Source organism: Xenopus tropicalis, chromosome 8, assembly GCF_000004195.4.
Source record: "Xenopus tropicalis strain Nigerian chromosome 8, UCB_Xtro_10.0, whole genome shotgun sequence".
In the NCBI taxonomy this organism is placed as follows: Eukaryota; Metazoa; Chordata; class Amphibia; order Anura; family Pipidae; genus Xenopus; species Xenopus tropicalis.
This window is the reverse complement of record NC_030684.2, coordinates 122,827,556-122,851,978: the sequence shown is the minus strand read 5'-3', so window position 1 is coordinate 122,851,978 and position 24,423 is coordinate 122,827,556. Positions and strand designations below refer to the sequence as shown.

Here is a 24,423-nt window from a genome sequence, read left to right as displayed (position 1 = left end):
TAAATCATAATTTTCAATACATGCAATAGCTTGCAGCTCCCCTAATTTACCCGACAAGCTTTGCGCATTAGCCAGCATGCAGCGGAGATTACTACTTCTCCCTCTGATGTTTACATTAGCTAACGGAGAGTTAGGCTAATATTCACCTTAGCTCTGTTTCCCTTGTAACAATGGAAGCTCCTTATCTGATAAACTATATGCCCCCCTCACTCCTCCCCCACAAACCTTTGCTAGTCCCACTGCCCCATCTACACTAGCTTTCCTATACAACTCTATCTCACCCACCCCCCCTTGTCTAGTTTAAACACTCCTCCAGCCTCTTAACCATTCTCTCCCCTAGCACAGCGGACCCCCTTCCATTGAGGTGCAATCCGTCACGGCTGTATAGATTGTACCCCAAAGAAAAGTCAGCCCAGTGCTCTAGGAACCCAAACCCTTCCTTCCTACACCAAGACTTTAGCCATGCATTTAGCTCCCACTGTCTCCCTAAACTTGCAAATTGAGGACAGGTGTTTCTTGTGTGCCTCATACAATGACTATCCAAAGGGAGAGATACTTTGGGGCAGGTAGCACTACCTAGGGAAACTAAAGAGCTCTGGGGAAGGGACTTTGCCAGGACTGAACTGTGAAAGGGTATTTCTTCCAGAAGAATGTGGGAAGGTGTTCTGGGAGAGACTGTGTCACAGGTTTGGCTAAAACCACACGGGTTTCCCATAGCAGGGTTTATTACTGTTTGCACTTTATAGTTATTGTAATTTCGAACTGCTATATAAATTTTATCTTTGCTGCAAACTGTGTGTGATTATTACTAGTGGAATCCCCCTGAGGTGTGCTCCTCAGTGTCCACTAGGTAGAGGCACTGCGCTGTAAACCCCAGTTCCCAGTACCCTTATGCACGGGGAACTAAATCTTCTGTAGTGAGCAAGAAAAATACAGCCCAAAGAAGTGAGTAACACAATTTCTGCAGAGAGTGCCAAGAAAGGGTTACAATGCAAAACCTTTATGGCTGAATAAAAGTGTTAGTGTCGAGGTTGGTAAGAAAAAACGTGCTTATAAAGCATTCAAGTTAGCTGGGACAGCAGGGACTTTCATCAGGTACAAGGAAGCAAATAAAGCAGCAAAAAAGCTATCAGGCAAGCTAAAATAGAAATGGAAAGGGATATTGCAGCTAGGAGTAAAAAGAATCCAAAATTATTTTTTAATTATGTGAATAGTAAAAAAATGAAGCAAGAAGGGGTGGGAACCTTATTATCACGGGGGGGTAAGTTGGTTGATGAGAACGGGGAAAAAGCAGAAATTTTGAACTCTTATTTTTCATCTGTCTATACATCTGAGGAGCCAGATAATGAAGGCTTCCCTTTTAATATTCCCAGTTCTAGTAATTTAGCTACTGACGCATGGGTCACTCGGGGGAAATTCAAAAGAGACTTGAACATGTAAAGGTAAACAAAGGTCAAGGACCAGATGGGATTCATCCCAGGGTATTAAATGAGCTGAGCGCTGTGATTGCCAAGCCTCTTCACTTAATTTTTCAGGATTCGTTGAGGTCTGGCATGGTGCCGAGAGACTGGCGGATTGCTAATGTGGTGCCAGACTAATTTAGTCGCCTTTTATGAGGAGGTGAGTAGGAACCTCGATGCTGGAATGGCAGTTGATGTCATCTACTTGGACTTTGCTAAAGCGTTTGATACAGTACCTCACAGAAGGTTAATAATCAAATTAAGGAATATTGGCCTAGAACACAATATTTGTAATTGGATAGAGAACTGGCTGAAGGATAGATTACAAAGAGTGGTGGTAAATGGAACATTTTCTAATTGGACCAGTGTGGTTAGTGGAGTACCGCAGGGGTCAGTCCTTGGTCCTTTGCTTTTTAACTTGTTTATTAATGACCTGGAGGTGGGCATAGACAGTACTGTTTCTATTTTTGCTGATGACACAAAATTATGCAAAACTATAAGTTCCATGCAGGATGCTGCCGCTTTGCAGAGTGATTTGATTAAATTGGAAAACTGGGCAGCAAACTGGAAAATGAGCTTCAATGTTGATAAGTGCAAAGTTATGCACTTTGGTAGAAATAATATAAACGCGAACTATCTACTGAATGGTAGTGTGTTGGGGGTTTCCTTAATGGAGAAGGATCTAGGGGTTTTTGTTGATACCAAGTTGTCTAATTCCAGGCAGTGTCATGCTGTGGCTACTAAAGCAAATAAAGTGCTGTCTTGTATAAAAAAGGGCATTGACTCAAGGGATGAGAACATAATTTTGCCCTTTTATAGGTCCCTGGTAAGGCCTCACCTTGAGTATGCGGTGCAGTTTTGGGCTCCAGTCCTTAAGAAGGATATTAATGAGCTGGAGAGAGTGCAGAGACTGCAACTAAACTGGTAAAGGGGATGGAAGGGTTCAACTATGAGGTTAGACTGTTGAGGTTGGGGTTGTTTTCTCTGGAAAAGAGGCGCTTGCGAGGGGACATGATTACTCTGTACAAGTACATTAGAGGGGATTATAGGCAGATGGGGTATGTTCTTTTTTCCCATAAAAACAATCAATGCACTAGAGGTCACCCCTTTAGATTAGAGGAACGGAGCTTCCATTTGAAGCAGCATAGGTGGTTTTTCACGGTGAGGGCAGTAAGGTTGTGGAATGCCCTTCCTAGAGATGCGGTAATGGCAGATTCTGTTAATGCCTATAAGAGGGGCCTGGATGAGTTCTTGAACAATCAGAATATCCAAGGCTATTGTGATACTAATATCTACAGTTAGTATCTACAGTTAGTATTAGTGGCTGTATATATAGTTTATGTATGTGAGTGTAGGTGTGGGTTGTGTGTGCTGGGTTTACTTGGATGGGTTGAACTTGATGGACTCTGGTCTTTTTTCAACCCTATGTAACTATGTAACTATGTAATGTTATTATTACTTTTCCACTTTATCTTTTCTTATCTTCCCACCTGACCTTCCTGCCTACTAAGGAATCTCTCTTTTATATATATATATACATCCCTAGCTTTCTTCCAGGACTTCTTAGTTAAATCAGTAGAAGAGACTCTTCTGTATAATATTCCTTAACTGTTCTATACATTTCCCATCTGTAGAGCAATTTCTTCTTTATCTAACAAATTGTCAATATGGAATTCTTTGTAGGGAGTGTTTTGGATGCCAAATTGTAGCACCCAAAACTGCCATTATGAGTTTTCAAAAACTTGAAAATCTACTCTACAAGTTACCCTGCAATGTAAGATCTAAATAGTTAATGATCCCAATATCTAAATCCATTGAGAATTGAAGATTAAGATCATTATCGTTCAGATAACCGAGAAATTACTGTGCCTGATCATTAGTACCCTGCCAAATAAAATAAAATCATTGATGTAACGACCATACCAAATAATATACTGTCTAAAAGGATTATCACATCTACAGGAGTGGGATTGTTCCCATCAACCCATTTAGATTTTGGTGTACATAGGGGCAAAGGAAGCCCCCACCACTGCCCCACAAAGTAGAAAAATAATATGTGTTCATAAATACTGTAAGTCTTCCAAAAGAAAAAAAGTTAAATCTTCTGTATAATGGCAGGAATAATGACTGTAATCCCTTTGAGTGTGGTATAGAGGAATATAAAGATTTCACATCCATATTAATCCAAGAATATTTTTCTGACCAAACAATACTCATCAACTTATTTAATAAAAATATGATTCCAAAACCTAAGGTTTCAAACGATAATCTTCCCAGTCTGAGAGAGCTTTATTTAAGGAATCTGTACTGGCCACTATGATTCATCTTTCTAGGGAGGTTTTATGAATTCATGAGGGATTTATGAATTTTTGGAAGGTGGTGGAAAACTGGGCCGTCCACAATTGCTACAATAATTTATGCATATATTGAATATTTGGAAGAAAAATTTTAAATAACGACACCACATTAGCAATTCACCAGTCTCTCAGCACCATGCCAGACCTCACTGAATCCTTAACCCTTTAAGTGCCAGCAGAATTTGACATTTCAGTTCCCCTCAGTGCCAGATGTTTTGTAAACATTCTGTGCTCTCTCAACTTAGGGGCTTTTACTGGGGGCAGGGTTAAGTTTAGGTAGGCAAACTATATATTGTTTTTTTCAGGAGAACCTGAGCTTTCCAAATATGCCTGAGTTTTGTGTATTTCCACTTCTGGAACAAGATTTAGAGCTTGAAATACAAAAAAAAAAAAATGCTATTTTTATGATATAGGGATTTATACCAGAAACATATTTTATTTTATGGACAAAAATTCAACTGATTTGGAAAGCCTCATGTCTTCCGAACGTGCCAATACCTGATATGTATAGTTTTATTGAGATTTCTGACTTCTATAGATCAAAAACTCCCAGCAGTAAATTACTAAATTTTCAAAGCATTACAGCAGAATACGGCATACTTTAGATTCCAAAGCGAAAAATCCTGGAACATTAGGTTTACCCCAGGAAACCATACATTTTTGAAAAGTACACATTCTGACGAATCCAAAATTGGTAACTATGTCTTCCAACTCCTAAGTACCAAACAGCAATGCTTAACTGAATATAGCATTTTCTATAAAAAATTATGAAAATTCTAAAAAATTGCCTCAAATCTTCCACTTTCAAGCATCATATCTCCCACATAATATTAGGTACCAAGAAAACACATCCTAAATATGAAAGCCAAGGGTCCACTGAACGGTTTGATACCCATTGTGCATAGGATCACTGATGTATCTGGCATTTAGAGACCCCAAAAAGAAGTTAGTGCATACAAAGTGCATGTGCATTATGTGCCATACGACCCCCTAACAGTAAGGAGACCCTAGAAAACTATACATTTTCCGAAAGTACACATTCTGACAAAACAAAAATGGGTAAATACATCTTTCTACAGCAAACTACCAAACTACAAAGCTATGCTAAACAGAACGTTTTTTTTCACATTTCTGAAAATCGTCACAAAGCTTGCATTTTACCACATTATGTACCCCCACATTTTGTAATGAATCAACATAAAACTTTCTAAATATGAATGCCAGGGGTCTACTGAACAGTTTGATGCCCTATATGCATATATTGGCCAAACTACGTGCCGTACAGGGGCACCCAAATAAAAACAGTGCATATGAATTTTCACATAAGACACTCCGGCTCATGCAATTTTTGCACCCGGTATGTGTATTATGTGGCATAAGAACCCCTAACAGTACGAAGACCCTAGAAAACCATATATTTTCCAAAAGTACACATACTGACAAAACAAAAATGAGTAAATACAACTTTCTACTGCAAACTACCAAACTACAAAGCTATGCTAAACAGAACGGATTTTATGAAATTTCTGAAAATCGTTACAAAGCTTGCATTTTACCTCATTATGTACCCCCACATTTTGTAACGTATCAACATAAAACTTTCTAAATATGAACGCGAGGGGTCTACGGAACAGTTTGATGCCCTATATGCATATATTGGCCAAACTGCGTGCCGTACAGGGGAACTGAAATAAAAATAGTGCATATGAATTTTCACATAAGATGCTCCGGCTCGTGCAATTTTTGCACCCGGTATGTGTATTATGTGGCATAAGAACCCCTAACAGTACGAAGACCCTAGAAAACCATATATTTTCTGAAAGTACACATTCTGACAAAACAAAAGTGGGTAAATACAACTTTCTACTGCAAACTACCAAACTACAAAGCTATGCTAAACAGAATGGTTTATGTGACATTTCTGAAAATCGTCACAAAGCTTGCATGTTGCCCCATTATATACCCCCACATTTTGTAACGTACCAACATAAAAAACTCTAAGTATGAACGCCAGGGGTCTACTGAACAGTTTGATGCCCAATATTAATAGATTTACCAAACTATGTGGGGTACAGAGGATGCCAAATTGATATACAGCAGACAAAATATCCATGTGAAAAGACAAGTAATAAAGAACAATGTGAAATGCAATAAAATTGATAAAAATAAAAAAAATCACTAAAATCATTTTTTTTTGCCTAATAATATTTGCGGTCAGAATAACAGTTTGAGTATTTTGGCTTGGGCAAATAAGTTTTACAGACAAAGTCAAGCGAACAACAACTATGCATAACTGAAAATGCAATAAAATGGCTAAAATTGCAACAAAATACCTAAAAATGCACCACAATCACAGAAAATGTTGTAGAAACACCAAAATAATACACAAAAGGTATTGCGCAGTGTGGTTAGCGAATACGCTATCCTCAATGGCAATAAAACATTTTTTTCAGGCAAGAATAAAAACGATGCAAGAAAAAAAAAATTACAAAATTACATAAGTGTGTGTGTGTGTATACTAGGTAAAATGTGTTTTTTGTGCATGCGCGTGTGTGTGTGCAAGTAAGTGTGAGTGTTGTAAGTGTTCTGAAAGTATGAAACCCCTAAAAATGTATGTGTTTGTGTGTAAGTATAAGTGTGTATTAGTGTAATAAGTGTGTGATTGTGTGTTTTTGTGTGTATTTGTCACTTACCTGGCAGAAGAATTTGTGTAGACACAGCAAAGGCAGCTGCACACAACAATCTGTGTGTAGGCATGTCAGGAAGCAGGGGGGCCAGAGGGGGAAGCTGCAGAAGGCAGAGGCACTGCAAGGGAAAGCCAGGTATTTCCCATGGGGCCCCTGGGCGATCGCACCCCAGGGGCCACTCGTTCCCCCCTCTGACTATTGTCTGGAGGCTGGGGAACGAGCGGGGAGCGAAGGAGTGGCTTGAAAAGCCACTTCTCCGCTCCCAAATCCGGAAGTGCAGCAGGACGTAGAATCTACATCCCTTGGCACTTAAAGGGTTAAAAATTAAGCAGAGAGGTTTGGCAATCACAGCGCTCAGCTCATTTAATACCCTGGGATGAATCCCATCTGGTCCTGGACCTTTATTTACCTTACATGTTCAAGTCTCTTTTGACCCATTCATCATTAGTTTTAATACTAGAATTGGGTCTATTAAAAGGGAAGCCTTCATTAGCTGGCTCCTCAGTTGTATATACAGATGAAAAATAAGAGTTCAAAATTTTACCCAAACCAGTCCATAATGACACAAATGTCACATTCACATCATTTATATTTGGTGCCATGATGCTGAAATTCTGCAAGCAATTGTAGGGGATCAGAGACCTCTTTCCCCTGTTTGTGACATCATCTAGCCAGTTACGGACTGGAGAGAAATCTGATTGGCTGGGAGACCCAGTGCACTTCTGGGAAAAGAGGATCACCAATGGAGTGCCTTGCATAGTAGCCAGTTGCCAAAACTAGTGGGTGGGACAAAAGAGGTTATAAAGGATTCCAGAGAAACAGAGAAGTGAAAAAATTGCCAATAATCAGAGAAGCTGCAGTGTACTCAGCTTCTCTTAATGATAAATGAACTCTTTGTTCCTCCAATAAGAAAATAAAATATGATTAAAAGTTTAAAATGACAAGTTTCCAACCTGCACAGATGACTCCAATCTCCTGATTGTGCCTACAGTCTCCCCATTTTGTGTAGGAGCATTCCAAGAGGGAAGTCTCAGTTCCCTTACAGGACACATCATATAGCAGGATCTTCCCACTGCCAGCTTCAAATGAAGTTGCTTGGGTGTTTGTGCTGTTGCAGCCCAACTCTCTACAGATCACTGCATCAACTGTAGCCTCTCTGTTGATGTCTCCACCACACACAGTGCCCCATTGTCCTTTCATCTTCACCTCCACTCTCCCCTCACATTGGTTTGCTCCTCCAACAAGTCTCAAATCCTCCAGTGAGTCTGTGAAAGGATGAAAGATAGATACAGTATATGCTGATTCAGTAATTGTGATAAGTGAAATACTGAACTAATATAATGCAATGTTAGAACCTTTAGTGGGAGAGGGAAGCTCTGAAATTGTTGCCTTTGTATTTTTCTACAGTTCTGTATGTATATATGTGTAGGTGTTTGACAAAAACAGGCCCCGTAGGATGACACCCCTAATATAGGCCCCAGGGTGGTGCTGGTAATTGGGACACTGGGTATGATCTGGGATATTAGTAGTTAACAGGGAGTACCCCTGCAGTTCGGGTTACAGCTACGGGGCGGTGTGTAAGGTTATATAAGGTGATGCAGCCATGTGCTGTGGTAGAGAAGCACCCCAGGCTCCATTTCTAGATAGTCAGTTATGGTGATAGGTTACTCCAGGAGTGACATGTAAGTACTTAGGTTAGAATGGGCGGATATTGCCCCTCCAGGAGTGGTAGTGGGGTTAAGACCCCCAGCATTACATATGCTGGAGAGTAGGCCCTAAAATATCTAGGTAGGTGGATCAAGCCACCACTAGAGGGGGTCCTACTCTGTGGGAACCTAGGCGTGAGTACCAAGGTGAGTCCTGAATGGGGATCAGCCTGGCAAGAGTACCGGGGGGAGCACCAAGAAGGGATCATTTGGCAGGAGTACCGTAGGTTACCCAACGGGAGGGAGGTACTCTAAAGGTGAAGTGAGGAGTATCTGCCCTGTCAATTTGTAAGCCACTCCTGGAGAGGTTCTGCTCAAATAAAAGACATTCATCTTACTCATCAGAGCCCGTGTGTATCTGGCTCATTCCTGCACCAAAGATCACCTACCCTCCAGTAAGCAGCTACACCAGGGAGGGGCAAGGTACAGAGGTTGCAGTGTAATATCAAGGTCCCAGGGTGGGAGGTATAGTCCCACAGCATCACCCCTGGGTGGAGGCACGCCATTTAGAGTGAAGACTCCCTGTTACCCCTATAGTAAGCACGGGCTCAGGACTCCTGTTAGCGCCAGAAGTAGCCATAAGGGCACCAGCACCAGCACAACCAACTAAAGTGGGATACATACTGTATGTATATGATAATGTAATGTCTGTGCAGATGATCAATGTTTGAGTAAATATTTAAGCATTAAACAACTGCACAGACATTACATTATCATATAACAAAAAAGTCCTGCACTCTTTAGTTGCTTTATTGTTAAAAATTGTAAAAAAATACAAAGAAGTTTAACCCTTTAAGTGCCAGCAGAATTTGACATTTCCGTTCCCCTCAGTATCAGACGTTTTGTAAACATTCTGTGCTCTCTCAGTTTAGAGGCTTTTACTGGGGGCAGGGTTAAGTTTAGGTAGGCAAACTATATATTGTTTTTTTCAGGAGAACCTGAACTTTCCAAATATGCCTGAGTTTTTGTGTATTTCCACTTCTGGAACAAGATTTAGAGCTTGAAATACAAAAAAAAAAAAGAAAAAATGCTATTTTTCATGATATAGGGATTTATACCAGAAACATATTTTATTTTATGGACAAAAATTCAACTGATTTGGAAAGCCTCATGTCTCCCGAACGTGCCAATACCTGATATGTATAGTTTTATTGAGATTTCTGACTTCTATAGATCAAAAACTCCCAGCAGTAAATTACTACATTTTCAAAGCATTACAGCAGAATACGGCTTACTTTACATTCCAAAGCCAAAAATCCTGAAACATTAGGTTTACCCCAGGAAACCATACATTTTTGAAAAGTACACATTCTGATGAATCCGAAATGGGTAACTATGTCTTCCAACTCCTAAGTACCAAACGGCAATGCTTTACTGAATTTAGCATTTTCTATAAAAAATTATGAAAATTCTAAAAAAATTGCCTCAAATCTTCCACTTTCAAGCATTATATCTTCCACATAATATTAGGTACCAAGAAAACACATCCTAAATATGAAAGTCAAGGGTCCACTGAACGGTTTGATGCCCATTGTGCATAGGATCACCGATGTATCTGGAATTTAGAAACCCCAAAAGGAAGTTAGTACATACAAATTGCCCCGGAGATCTCTTTAGCTACTGAAAATTCAACACATTTACTGCATTTTCTGTGGGGTAAAAACACAAAAAAATACATTGACCCCCCCAAAACCATATATTTTTGGAAAGTACACATTTGGGCGAATTCAAAATTGGTACCCATGTCTTTCTACTCCAAACTACAGAGTCGCAATGCTTTCCAAAAATTGTTGGTTTCGATGAAATACCTGAAAATCACATCAAATCTTCCACTTTCAAGCACCCTATTTCCCACATAACATTAGGTACCAAAAGAACACACCAAAAATATGAAAGCCAAGGGTCCACTGAACAGTTTGATGCCCATTGTGCATAGGATCACCGATGTATCTGGCATTTAGAGACCCCAAAAGGAAGTTAGTGCATACAAAGTATATACACTGCAATATAAGCTACCGGCATGTGCATTATGTGCCATACGACTAGAGATGTAGCAAACTGTTCGCCAGCGAACAAATTCGCGCGAACATCGGGTGTTCGCGAACGTGTATGTTCGCAGTTTGGGTTCGCACGGCGTTTTCTGCCGCGTTTTTTATCGTCGCAAAAGTATTGTACAATACGGCGCACAAGTCACATATGGCGTTTTTCTGCAAATCCCGTTTTCATTGTGTTTAGCGCGACATAGCAAAAAAGCTGTGTATTTTCGCTAGAATAGCTTGCGTTTTTTGCACAACGCTGTGCCAACAAAGTATTTTTCAGAGAAGTTTTTGCCCTTGATCCCCCTCCTGCATGTCACTGTCCAGGTCGTGGCACCCTTTAAACAACTTTAAAATCAGCTTTCTGGCCAGAAATGGTTTTTTTAGGTAGAATCTACGTCCTGTGGCACTTAGGTACTTTGATACACAGGACGTAGATTCTACGTCCTGTGGCACTAAAAAGGTTAAGAGCTTCCCACTCCTTTCTCCAGCCACAATAATTAAAAACCAGTTACTTTTAAATCTTAAGTCCACCCTCCACCCCAATTCAACATAATAAATTAACCCTTCCTTTACCTTAGCTCTTTCCACAGATCACTATATATAGTATGCCCAAATATGATTATTATTCCAACACATTACATATACAAAGAGTAAAAGCCCAAACTCAACATATCCATTAGTTGCATCCAAACATATACAATGTACATATTTCACACTGTACTGCACCTATCCCCAACATAATTATATGGTTGGGGACCTGGAGTTTTCTGGATAAGGGGTCTTTCAGTAATTCAGATCTCCTACCTTAAGTCTATTAAAAAATATACAGTAATAAACAGTAATTAAACCAATAGGATTGTTTTGCATCCAATAAAGATTAATTATATCTTAGTTGGGATTAAGTACAGGTACTGTTTTATTATTACAGAGAAAAGGGAATCATTTAACCATTAAATAACTCCAATAGGGCTGTTCTGCCCCCAATAAGGGGTAATTATATCTTAGTTGGGATCAAGTACAGGTACTGTTTTATTATTACAGAGAAAAGGGAATCATTTAACCATTAAATAAACCCAATAGGACTGTTCTGCCCCCAATAAGGGGTAATTATATCTTAGTTGGGATCAAGTACAGGTACTGTTTTATTATTACAGAGAAAAGGGAATCATTTAACCATGAAATAAACCCAATAGGGCTGTTCTGCCCCCAATAAGGGGTAATTATACCTTAGTTGGGATCAAGTACAGGTACTGTTTTATTATTACAGAGAAAAGGGAATCATTTAACCATGAAATAAACCCAATAGGGCTGTTCTGCCCCCAATAAGGGGTAATTATACCTTAGTTGGGATCAAGTACAGGTACTGTTTTGTTTTTTTAAAGAGAAAAAGTAAAACATTTTTAAAAATGTGAATTATTTGATTACAATGGAGTCTATGGGAGGCCTTTCTGTAATTCGGAACATTCTGAATAATGGGTTTCTGGATAAGGGGTCTGATACTCCTCCTAAGACCATTATCAAGACCCATTATCAAGGGTGCACCCAATTTTTGGACTTCTGGATAATTAGACACATGGACGTAGCACCCAGGTGATTTATATTATGGGTTTGGTGTGCTGAAAATCTTGTAGACTGTATATATATATATATATATATATATATATATATATATATATATATATATATATATATATACAGATACATATATAATTTTGGGGGCGATTTACTAAAAATCCGATTTTTTATTGTTTTAAAACCTCCCATTAACTCCTGAGAGTTTTTTAATTAAAAAAAATACTGTATATTCAATGATGTCTTTATTAATAGTCATGTTAATTTGTAAGTTGATCATATGAAAGTTTTGAATTTTGTTTTATTTTTATCCAAAATGTTTTGGAAAAGTTTTTTGGTGAAAGTTTTACAAAATTTTCAAGAATAAATTAACATTAAAACAAAAAAAAAATCATGAAATTCAAACGGACATTCATTTCATTTCCATGAAACAGGATGTGCTCCAGTGGCCGTTTTCAGTGCACTGGTGCTCAATTCTTGGAAAAACAATAATGTGTTTAAGTTTCACTTGAAACTGTGTGAAATGGAAAGTAATGATGGGATTGACTTTCCCTTTAAACTGAGTGAAATAGGAAACAATTATGTGACAAACTTCCACTTGAAACTGAGAGAAATAGAAAACAATTATGGGATTAACTTCCCCTTAAAAGTGTGTGAAATTGAAAAAAATTATGCATTTAACTTCCCCTTGAAAATTGTGTCAAGGACAGGCTGTCACTGACTATTCTATTTCTCTACTATTCTAAGCCTCCATTAGACTCAATGGTTCTCGACAGCTTCAACCTGGCGTGCTTTTTGTCAGTCTAAAAAAGTCACAAGTTTAATAAATCTCAAACATTCGTGGTTTTTAAAAACATTCTCAAATTTTTTTGGAGAAAATACACAGAATAATGTAGGGTTTTTGAAGAAAAAATGAAACAATCGCATAATACTAGAAAACATGCGTAAATCTCAATTAACAAAATTTCTGTATTAAATAAACATATGTGTACAACCAATGTTTCAGCCTCTATTTGCGACCCTGAAAAAGGTTTCAAATAAAATACAAACTACTGAAATATTGGTTGTACACGTACAGATGAAGCCAAGTTCCTTTATGCATTATGTCTCTTCCAGCTAACACAGGGGAGCAATAACAGTATTCGCCACAAGGTGGCATGTGGTCTATGGCATTTTCTATTGTGTTTTTGCACTCTACCACCATCTAGAGGCATGATTAAACACTCAAAAAATGGTGTCTGGACCTAGTGAGACAAAGGGGCTGATTCACTAAAGGCCGAAAAAAACAGTGTTATTTATAGCATGCATTAAAAATATTATCACTTCTTATATTTGGAGAATTAACGACTGATTCACAAAAAGGACACTTGTCTGAATTAAGAAACACATTTATCTTGCGATGATATATTTTTGAGCTATATTTTAAAGCATGCAATCTATTTATGCGTCATTTTGTAGCACGCGATATTAGCACACCCTATTACGCACGTAACCAAGGCAACATGAAAATGTGGGCTGTGATACTCCCCCATATATCGCTCCAACTTTCTAAAAAATTTCCTGTGATGAAAAAATGAAGGGAGCACAGAAGTTTGTTAGTGCCAGGAACAGCATGGCTTCTGTGTGTTAGTGGCTGCAGATAAGGCTCCACTACCTTATACAGGCCATAGATTGCTGCTCTATTTAACCTATACCGCCTCATTACAAATAAAAAAAGCATGTAGCATTGCTTGTCCATGCCACCAGAGCATTAATGTGTTCTGATTATTAAATAAAATGTACTTTTTTATTTGTATAGTCTTAACCTATTCTGCAGTACATTATAGTGATCCCATGCAAACGCTACAAAGATAGTATAGTGTTCATGATGAAGTGCCGTGAAGAAGTAATGCAAAGGGTGGTGTCTCCATGCACTTAGGTATCATCTGTTAAGTCAGTAGATGCAGCATAGAGATATCCCAAAGAAAGATTCACACACACACACACGTAGCAAAATGGAACTATTTAGGGGCAGATTTACTTTTGTTTTTAGAAACTCACATAAACTGAGAGTTATTTGATTAAAAAATCAATCATGTATTTATAATAGTCACAATAATTTGTACATTGATCGTAAGAAAATTTAAAATGTTGTTTTATTTTTTTCTGAAATGTTCAGGAAAATTTTCTCCAAAAAATCAAGAATTTTAGTGAGAAGTTTTACGAAATTGTCAAGACTATATTGCCATATCTTGAAAAAAAAAAAGTTTCAGTTGAAACTGTGTGAAACAGAAAACAAAAGTAGGGTTAAAGTTCCCTTGAAACTGTGTTAAATAGGAAAAAATTATGGGTTTAGCTTCCCCTTGAAAGTGTGTGAAATAGAAAACAATGCTTTTAACTTCCCCTTGAAAATGGGTCAAGGACAGGCTGTCGCTGACTATTCTATTTCTGTACTATTCTAAGTCTCCATAGTCTCAATGGTCCTCGGCAGCCTCAACCAGGCACACTTTTTATTAGTTTAAATAAGTCACATAGAGTTTTAGAAATCTTGAACATTTGTGGGTTTTAAAGAATTATCTCAAAGTTTTTGAGGAAAAAAAATTAAACAATTGTCCTATGCCAAAAAAGTCATATGTAAATCATGAAAAAAATTCAAACTTTTCTCAAAAGACCTTAGTAAATGGGCCCCTTATAGTCAACTGCCAACATTTCCATGTTGACCACATGGTACAATGATTTGTGTGATGCTGAACCAAGTTATTTGGCCTTCAACATTATCTCAGGTAAAGTATGTCCTATAAGAACATAAAAGGATTCAGACCTGAACAGATGACTCCAGCATCTTCTGCATGCCGACACTTGTGCAGTCCCCACATGTTGCGCTTACAGTCCCACAGCACCTGGTCTTCAGATGTACAGCTCAAGCCACTCAGCCAAATTCTGCCTTCTCCAGCTCCAAAGTAAATGTTATGCACAGGTTCATGAAGTGGTTTGCAGCCCAACTGCTTACATACAGTTTTAGCAGCATTATTATTCCAGCCATCGCTGCAAACTGTGCCCCACGTTCCTCTGTGCTTTACCTCAACTCTTCCCTCACATTTAGTACTTCCTCCGACTAATCTCACATCTTCTGGTTCACCTGAAAATTAGGAGAAGAAATATATACATGAGCAAGTTATCAGTTCTGCTCAGCTAATACAACCTGTAATATCCAGCAATATCATTGGAATTGATCTGTTCTCAGATTTAATTATAACTAAGGATAGTTACTGAAAGAGAAACAAAAAGAAGAACAGAGAGGAGGGGGCAAAGAAGAATGTGAGAATAAGGTTTTATTATCAGTAACTGTAATGGTGAATCTTGACTGCCTGCATATCGGGTAACATATCCATGCTGTGTGTCACTGTACTGCTTCTGATCTGCATAAGTTTAATGCAATGTTGATATATCATGTGGTTAACCTTGAATATTGCTTATTTCAGATTTAATGGTACATTTCACCTCCATTAATGCAAGCATATCAATTAGTGCACCAAATAATACTGACTTTTTTAGATTCTATTTTTTACTGTTTTCAAAATTGTTTTGTCTAAATTAATGAGTTTCTTCCCCTGCCTTTAGTTTCAAGCAACAACATAGGAAAAAGAGAAAACTCTGCACCTTGTGTCTCATCCTACCTGCACAGACTACTCCCACATCTTCATGGTGAGCACAATAGTGAAGTCCCCACATCCGGTGGTTACATTTCCAAAGAGCTGTCTCTTTACCCGTACATCGTGGATGACCCAGCCATATCTTCCCAGAACCGGCTCCAAATGAAGATGCTTTGATAAGGGAACTGTTGCATCCCAGCTGCCTGCACACTACAGTGGCTTCTTCCAAACCCCAGTCATGGCCACACACTGTGCCCCACTCTCCTCTGTGTTTCACTTCCACTCTCCCCTCACAATCAGCGGCTCCTCCAACCAGTCTCAGTTCCTCTGGTTCACCTACACAGATGCAGCAAAGAAAACCTAATTTAGGGATGCAACAAAATCCCAATAGATGCAAATCACAACAATTAGATAAACTGATAAAAGATGGATTTAATATTCTGGGCTGTATCTAGCAGAATAAAGTCTAAATAAGATACTGTATATCATGACCTGGATGAATGAGAATCTTTATAGACATATTTTAGGCTGTAATTAAGTACAGCTTTATATTAGCCACCACATGATTAGAGAAGAAGATATTACGGCTCAAGTACATTTGCAAGTGAAGTGGGAAAAGTGCAATTTCCAACACAATCTCCATGTATGTTTCCCACAATGCAGTATTTTTTTCTCCAGAATTCCAGTGTTCTTGTGCACACAAATATGCTGAATATTTTTGAAGTCTGCCTGCCATCATTTCCAGTGTTTACTGCTGTCATTTCTGGTATTTCAGTGCAACTGAACTTTGCCGATTGACGCAGAGCACTGAGAGAACCATGGAGCTGGTCTGGAGGAGACGGTAGGTCCAGGGTACCCTTGCATCAATCGGCACAGCAGCATTGAATTTGGAATATAAGGCAGGAAGGATTGAGCAGCACTGAGAAAACTATACAGAAGTGCAATTTTGATGCAAGTACTTTTAATTAAAGTGGAGAAATTGTGGGAACCACAACTGCACTTGGGGATGTACATGAGCACTTTTATGTTTTACTTTGGAGAAATACTTAGATAATGGGTAACAGTATCCCTACCTGCCTACATTGTATGTTCTATAAGAGACCCTAAAAGTAACCATATATTTTTGGAATACACACATTCCAATAAAGCCAAATACACCAAAAAAGCATTTTTATAAACTCTCTAAAAATTCCCTTAAAGCTTGCTGTTTTCTGCATCCCACATATCCTTATGTACCAAGGTAAAACATTCTAAATATGAAAACTGGCTCTCCTGAGCAGGCGACAATTTTTTGTTAAGCAAAAAATTTTCCTGTGGTGAATTTTGTCATCTGTTTCATACAATCCGCCAAAGGCGACACACGGAAATTTGCCACCAATCCATGTCTGGTGTATTATTTCGCCCATCACTAAGGGCTGATTTACTAATCCACGAATCCGAATGGGAAAAATTCGGATTGGAAAATGAACATTTTGCGACTTTTTTGTAGCCGTTACGACTTGCACGAATTGTCGCAACTTTTTCATAGCCATTACAAATTCTGTGAATTGTCGCGACTTTTTCATAGCATTATGACGTTTGTGAATTGTCGTGACTTTTTCATAACCATTACAAATTTCGTGAATTGTAGCGACTTTTTCATAGCTATTATGACTTTCGTGAATTGCCGCGACTTTTTCATAGCCATTACGACTTTCGCGAATTGTCGTGACTTTTTCGTATTGAGTGCTCGAAAAAGTCACAAAATAATGATCATTACGAAAAAAACACATTCGGGTGCTTTTCGGACGTTCGTGGATTAGTAAATGTGCCCCTAAGTATTACTTTACATAAAACAGAGGCTGTATGTTGGTTTTGCAGTCAACAAAGTTTCAGCCATGAAAATCCAATGATATGTGAGAGACAAGATGCTGTAAAGTGCAATATTAAAGGTATTTTTTAAGAAATGTCATAAGGGTAGTTTGGGGTAGAACATCATATAAACCCAGTTTAAATTTTCCGTTTATGTACTTTTCCAAAAAAGATCAGTGGCTTTTCCCCCTTGCAGTCTAAAGTTTGCTAATATTGGTAGAGTACTGCGGTGGGTGTTTGGTAAGTCTGGTGTTTCCAAAGAACTATATATATTGAAGTGTACAGGAGGCATGGGGCTTTTCCAACCATAATGTTTGTTCACTGTTGAGTAAATAATTCAAAAAGGGATTCTAGGAACAAATTCCTTTAGGCTCTTAGAAAAGTCCCATTAACATGGGCTTGTCCCATTTACATGGGTTTATCCTATAGACTAATGCTTACCCACTGGGTTTTAAAGCAGAAGCCAGGATAATAGCTGATCAGATTCCCAACTACAGACCGGTTTCACCCTTCTTGGGGCTCATCAGTGTAGTGCAGGGTTCTCTCATCAGCTTAGGTAGAGCCAGGAGTGGGGATTCACAAACAAGCTAAAAGTGTTGAGGAGACCGCCTCATACGTATGCAAATAAGTCAAAAAGGGATTCTGGGAACAAATTCCTTTAGGCTCTTAGAAAAGTCCCATTTACATGGGTTTATCCTATAGACTAATGCTCACCCACTGGGTTTTAAAGCAGATGCCAGGATAATAGCTGATCAGAGTCCCAACTACAGACCGGTTTCACGCTTCTTGGGGCTCATCAGTGTAGTGCAGGGTTTTCTGATCAGCTTAGGTAGAGCCAGGAGTCTGATCAGCTATTATCCTGTCTTCTGCTTTAAAACCCAGTGGGTGAGCTTGTTTTTAGCTTGTTTGAGTAAATAATAAAACATGTTTATTATACAAATTGTCATTTTTCTCTTTTTTAGGTATTTAGAGTCCTATATAATGTTGCAGATGTGGAATTACACAAAAAATCAGGTGCCAGCAGGAACTGCCTATATGTGACAGAGAGGATATCAGGGTGGTCATATACATCTCCAAATGCATTTTCCAAAGAACTATACATATTTGTTAATGAAGTTTACTCCCTTTATGTCTTAAAACTCAATAAAAACCTCAACATTGTTAATTGTGCTACAAACTTTATTAAAAGTTTTATTCAAATTTCATTCAAAACGTGGAGATTTTGTTTACTGATAAACCTCAAAAAATTCACATTTGGAAACATAAATTTGAAAAGTTCAGCAAAAATTTGATTTTCAAATTTGAGTTTTTTGAACTGTTGAGTTTAATCAATCAAAAAAAAATCTAATTCTAATAAAAAAAAAAAATTTGACAACTAAAACTGGATAAGCTTCTATAAAAGTCCATGAGGTGTATCTTCAACATTCAAGCCATTTTATTTAAGTTTTTTTGAGTTTATTTAAGTTTTAAAAGTATTTGAGTTTTTTAGACAGACAATGCAATCAAGTTTCCCCACACACCTACAACTTAACCAGATCAAGTTATTTTATAAATATGCTAGCCATCAAGAAACAAAATATAAATAAAAACAACCTTGCTTGAGTTTAATGACAATTTTTTTTTCTGTGCCAAGTTTTGAAAAAAAAAAGAAATAATAATAAATTAGCCTCATACTGTTATTAATTGATAGATGGATAGAATGGTGTGAAAGGGAGAAGCAGGAAGAAAGCCGAAAGATGCTTCAAAGTTGTGCAAATATTGTTGTGCTAAGGAGTCACTGGCAACATGAGTGCTTGTTAGAATTCCACCCAAACTGTGATTAGTGGGTTTATAATCAGGGTTGAATCGTGATGCCAACTCACACGTCTATATTCTCTAAAATATAATGCTATTGAAGTTTACTTACCAGAACAAATAACTCCAACATCATGGTCATGATCACAATTTTGCAGGAATTTCATGCGTTGTTTACACTCCCAGAGGTCTGATTCATTTCCTGTGCAATTCACATTCATAAGCCAAATCTTGCCAGCGCCAGGTCCAAAATATTCAGGTTTCACATATACACTCTCTTTCTGGGGATCACTGCACCCCAACTGCCTACAAACCACAGCGGCTTCATCCTCATCCCAGAAAAAGCTGCACACTGTACCCCACTCTCCTTTCTTCTTCACTTCTACTCTCCCCTCACATGGATTGGCTCCTCCAGCCAGCCGTAGCTCCTCGGGTTTACCTGCCAAACAGAGAATCAGCAGGGGTATATACGAGATGATTCCTTCTACTATTGTCTACATGATAACCATTACTGAGACCGCACTGTATTGAGACCTGAATCTCTTCTAGGATTATTTTATATAGTCAGTATAAATATGAACACCTTATATACACTCTCCTCATTGGTGAGAGTTTTATTCGCCAGTAGATTTAATTGAGATAAGAACAAATAATAATTAAAGTAGGTTTAATCGCAAGGTGATTTTTTCATTTTACAGAATACACAATTTGAAGCAATTTTACTCACACATTAGATAGTTTCAAGAGAAGGTTGGGTGCCATTTTATGAAGGGAGCATATACAAGGTTACTTACATCAATACAATTAGTACAATGTTGATCAATGGACTAGTTACATTGCTCTTTAACTTGCACATGATGACAGCTGATCAGATGTGATGTTTACATGTTTATATTTGTCAGTTTGATTTCTTTTAAATTAGTCAATTCTGTGACATATATATATATACAGGTATATATATATGTATATATATATATAGTCTTGCAAAGAATCGGCACTCACCAGTATCGGGCACAGGCTGGGTGCTGACAAAAATAATACATCAAACTCAACAGTAGAAAGCACTCACAGCTACAGCATCAATCAGGTCAGTGATTTATGCTGAAATAAATCACTGACCTGATTGATGCTGTAGCTGTGAGTGCTTTCTACTGTTGAGTTTGATATATATATATATATATATACGTATACACATTATAAAATATTTATTAATGTCATTAGAATATTAACTGCAATAAAGATTTCCTTACCAGAACATATAACACCAACTAAATCATGGCTACAAAATGTTCTCGCATCTTTACATTCCCACAGGTAAGATTCATTTCCAGAACAGTTGAGACCCCGATGCCAAATTATTCCGGTGCCAGATCCATAATAGGCAGCTTTGACATGGGCAACGTCTTCTTGAGAATGAATGCAACCCAGCTGCCTACAAACCACAGCAGCTTCTTTCACATCCCAAGAGTCAGAACATACTGTGCCCCATTCTCCTCTATATTTCACTTCTAGCCTCCCCTCACACTCAGTGGCTCCTCCAGTAAGTCTTATGTCCTCTGGCATATCTGTCCAATAGAGGGGAAAAAGAATATATGAGATCCTGGAGTGTTCTGCAATGTTTTTAGTCACAATCACAAAAAACAAAAACATAATACAATTTGGCTGCAAGATCTGTTACTAATATTTATAGCGATATCTGTGGTATTTGCCTTAAAGATTTACACAAGGTATCAATCAGTCTTTGTGATCAGTCGATACAATTGTATTATACAAACAAAACAACTCTCCAGAACAAAATAATATGATAACAATACTTGCAGATTGGAGTGCCCCCTTCTGAGCAGACTTTCAGATTAGGACTCACCCGGTGCGCTTTATAGAGAAAACAGATGAGAAAAAGAATGAAGACGAACAGAAAGAAAAGAGCTGTGAGGAAAGGAAAAATTACAGCAAGAAATGACAGGTGGGAGAATGGAAAAGGAACAGGGGTGCTCCAAACAGCAATTGCTGTTATCAATCTGTATGAATCATGCTTATCAGCTGATTGTTGGAGCTGTAATATTCTATATGTCTTGTGCAGTGCGGAGCTAGTGTAGCACATATATCATTTTTTTCAACACCCCATCTTGGATGGGAAAAGTATAATAGTTTTGAACCTAAAGGGGCCCATTAAAGTATTTCAGGGTTCATAGTGTGCTGTTTATCCTGCTAGTTGTCCTGCTAGGGTTCCTCGCACTGAGTAATCAAAGCCATTCATATCCTCAAGATGTCAAAACAAAGATGGTCTTTAAAATGTATTAAAGGAGAAGAAAAGGCTAATAAAGAGTTAATCTCAAGCTGCAGGCTTCAGTTGTCTCAATAGTTCCCTTAAGTCTCCCCATATTTCTTCTGTTCAGAAGATCTGAAGCCAAACAGGGAGAAAAAATGCTGAGCTGTGTAAAGAAAGTTCCCATAATGCCTCACTCCTGCACAGACACCCAGACCAAGTGAAGATGCTCAGTTAGTTAGACTATGGGGCACATTTACTAATCCACAAACACTCCGAATGAGTCCGAATGGTTTTTTTTCGTAATGATAGGTATTTTCGCAACTTTTTTGTCGCCGTCACGACTTTTTCGTGATCCACATTCCTAAGTGGGGGGAGTGAGTTTTTAGCATACTTGAGGGAGAGGGGAACAAGAGAGAGGAGAGAGCTGAAAGCTGTGTGTTTGTGGCAGAGGAAAACCTAATCTTTTTACAGAGAAGTCAGTGCAGCGTTACTGTGAGTGCTTATGGCTGTATTTACATAGACCTTTCTGAAAAATCTTACTTAGTTTTTACCTTTCCTTCTCCTTTAATACATAGTCCAGAACTGTAAAGTCAAAACCTTGAGTCAAAAAGAGAAGGAAAGGGTTAAAAATGCGACACCCCTCGCCATACATAGATAGGCCTCATGTAACTTCCTGTAGCTGATCGCTACATTTTTTTTTACCTTTTTTGCAAGTACTTTCAGAGTACTCGCCATTTGTTCTGAGCATTCTTTATCATCTAGTGCGGCCACCATGTTGGATATTTAAATTAGTCCAACATGACGCTGCGTAAGTAAATGCACATGCGCAAATCTTCTCCTTCCCCCTAGACACGAGCGCTCCTGCTTGTGAGATTGAAAGCACACTCATAGTATATATAAAATGCGCATGCGCTTCCTGAGTAGCTGGTCTTGGTCTGGGTGCAGGAGTGAGGCATTATGGGAATCTTCTTTACACAGTTAAGTGTTTTTTCTTCCTGTTTGGCTTCTGATCATCTGAACAGGTGAAATATGGGGAGACTTAAGGGCACTATTGAGAGAACTAAAGGTATGCCTGCAGCTTGGGATTAACTCTTTATTAGCCTTTCCTTCTCCTTTAAGATGGTTAAGATGGATAATTAATTTTAATATTCCATCTATTGTTTTTAATTGAACCTCTGCTTGGTGCTTATACACAAACACACAACAGTTTCACTGTATAATACAGCATGTACTCATATACAAAAAGAACAGGTTTCTTTTTTTGTAAACAACTTTAATGTCGACAGTGCTGCAATTTAGCAGAGCCAGTCAGATTTAGACTATTATAAGGGTGACCCTATGTTTATTTATATTTCCATCTTTTACCAACTCTGGCGGTAGCATAGGTTGATTATTTGTGACTTGTGCAATTTTGGGAATGAGGTTTGTAAATGGCAGCATAAGTATGGTTGCTGCTGCCTGCTACATTAATACAATTAGTTATTTTATTCTTTACAATAATTAAACTGTCAAAACCACATTACCAGGCTTTATTCCTTCAAGATCAGGTCCCCAACTAGAGCCTGGTTCTTCCTCTGATGAAAGACTGGAAATATTTTCTGATGAACCTGAAAGAACAATACATGATAGGTTGACTCCCTTCACCACTGGCCCAGGAATAGCACCTGTAACATTACTGTAGATCTTTTTAACAATATATAATGATCTTATGAACAATACTTGTACATCCATGCACATTACCCCCCCCAAACTGCATAATTTGTACTACATACTGTATATTCCCTCTGTTCCCCAGCACCATCATATTTTCTTTTAAAAATAGCAGCTTTCACCCAGCAGCCATTTTCCCTCTGATACAAAGCATTTTTCCCATTAGGGCGCACTGCTAGAGCACAGTTTGTACCAAACCAGTGATGCCATCTCTTTACTGGCTGCTAAATTGGAGGGTGTGTTTAGTAACCTGCGCTGAGAAGAAGCCAACAGCCAACAGCCAACAGCCAAAGTCAATTCCTGAGGGAGGGGGCCAAGTGGATTAGAGAAGGAATCTGAAGTGATTAAAGGGATGCTGCAGTCTTATTATTACCTTTTAACACCCAGACTGTAAGGCAGGAATGGATTCACAGTGAATTTCCACATATCAGCATTATCATATTGGTAGCGGCCGCTGCAAAATGGGTGCAGTTGTGGCAAAATATGTACAGTCACGGCAAAAAAAGATGTGTGTGACAAAAAAAGTTGTGACAAACGTGTTTCACAGATTTTTCCACATTTTGCAATTTTCCTGTCATTTTGAAAATTTTTCGCAGATGCAAAACGGGGCAGATTCGCTCATAACTAATTAATGTTTTTTTTACATGTCCTTTAACCCTTTTACTGCCAGCTGTTTTGGTCAAAGCGGAACTTGTACTGCCAGACAGTTTTTGAACATTTTGCACTGTTTCACTTTAGGGGCCTTTCCTCGGGAGGACTTTTAGTTTACCCAGGAAAACAATATATCGTTTTTTTCAGAACAACCTAAGCTTTCAAAATATGGTAGAATTTTTGTGTAATTCCAATTCTGTAACAAGATATAGGCTTCTAAATGTCTAAAAATGGAAAGTCCCATGTCTCCTGAACGTGCCAATACCAAATATATGTAGTTTTATGGAGATTTGTCACTTGTATAGGTCAAAATCTCCCAGCAGTACACTACCAAATTTCCAAAGCACTGCTCCAGAAAGCGGCATACTTTAGATTTCAAGGACAAAATTTCCACTAACAGAAGGTTTATCCCAGAAAATTGTACATTTTTGGAAAGATTCTGGGGAATACAGAATAGGCACAACTGTCTGTCTACTCCAAAATATCAAGTCGCAATGCTTTCCTAAAGTTAATGGTTTTTATCAAAATTTGGGATTTTTTTTTTTAAAATTGCTTCAAAGCTTCCAGTCTATAGTATCTTATCTCCTACAGGTCATAAAGTAACCAAATAAAACAACCTAAATTTGAATGCCAGGGGTCCACTGAACAGTTTGATGCCCAATATGTATAGGTTTAGCTAAGTATGTGGCATGTAG

The 24,423-nt window shown here is 38.2% G+C and overlaps 1 protein-coding gene across 1 annotated transcript in view; it reads right to left on the bottom strand.

Annotated features, from left to right (window-relative positions):
* Positions 1–19,954, bottom strand: part of LOC100493820 (scavenger receptor cysteine-rich type 1 protein M160-like) — a 363,414-nt gene extending 343,460 nt beyond the window's left edge. The window contains exons 1-5 of the mRNA XM_031891745.1: positions 19,934–19,954; positions 19,211–19,592; positions 15,478–15,813; positions 14,622–14,939; positions 7,458–7,769 (exon numbers count right to left, since the gene is read on the bottom strand). Coding sequence (XP_031747605.1) covers positions 7,458–7,769; positions 14,622–14,939; positions 15,478–15,813; positions 19,211–19,592; positions 19,934–19,954 — 1,369 coding nt within the window. The remainder of the gene's footprint in view (positions 1–7,457; positions 7,770–14,621; positions 14,940–15,477; positions 15,814–19,210; positions 19,593–19,933) is intronic.
* Between the last annotated feature and the right edge of the window lie 4,469 nt (positions 19,955–24,423).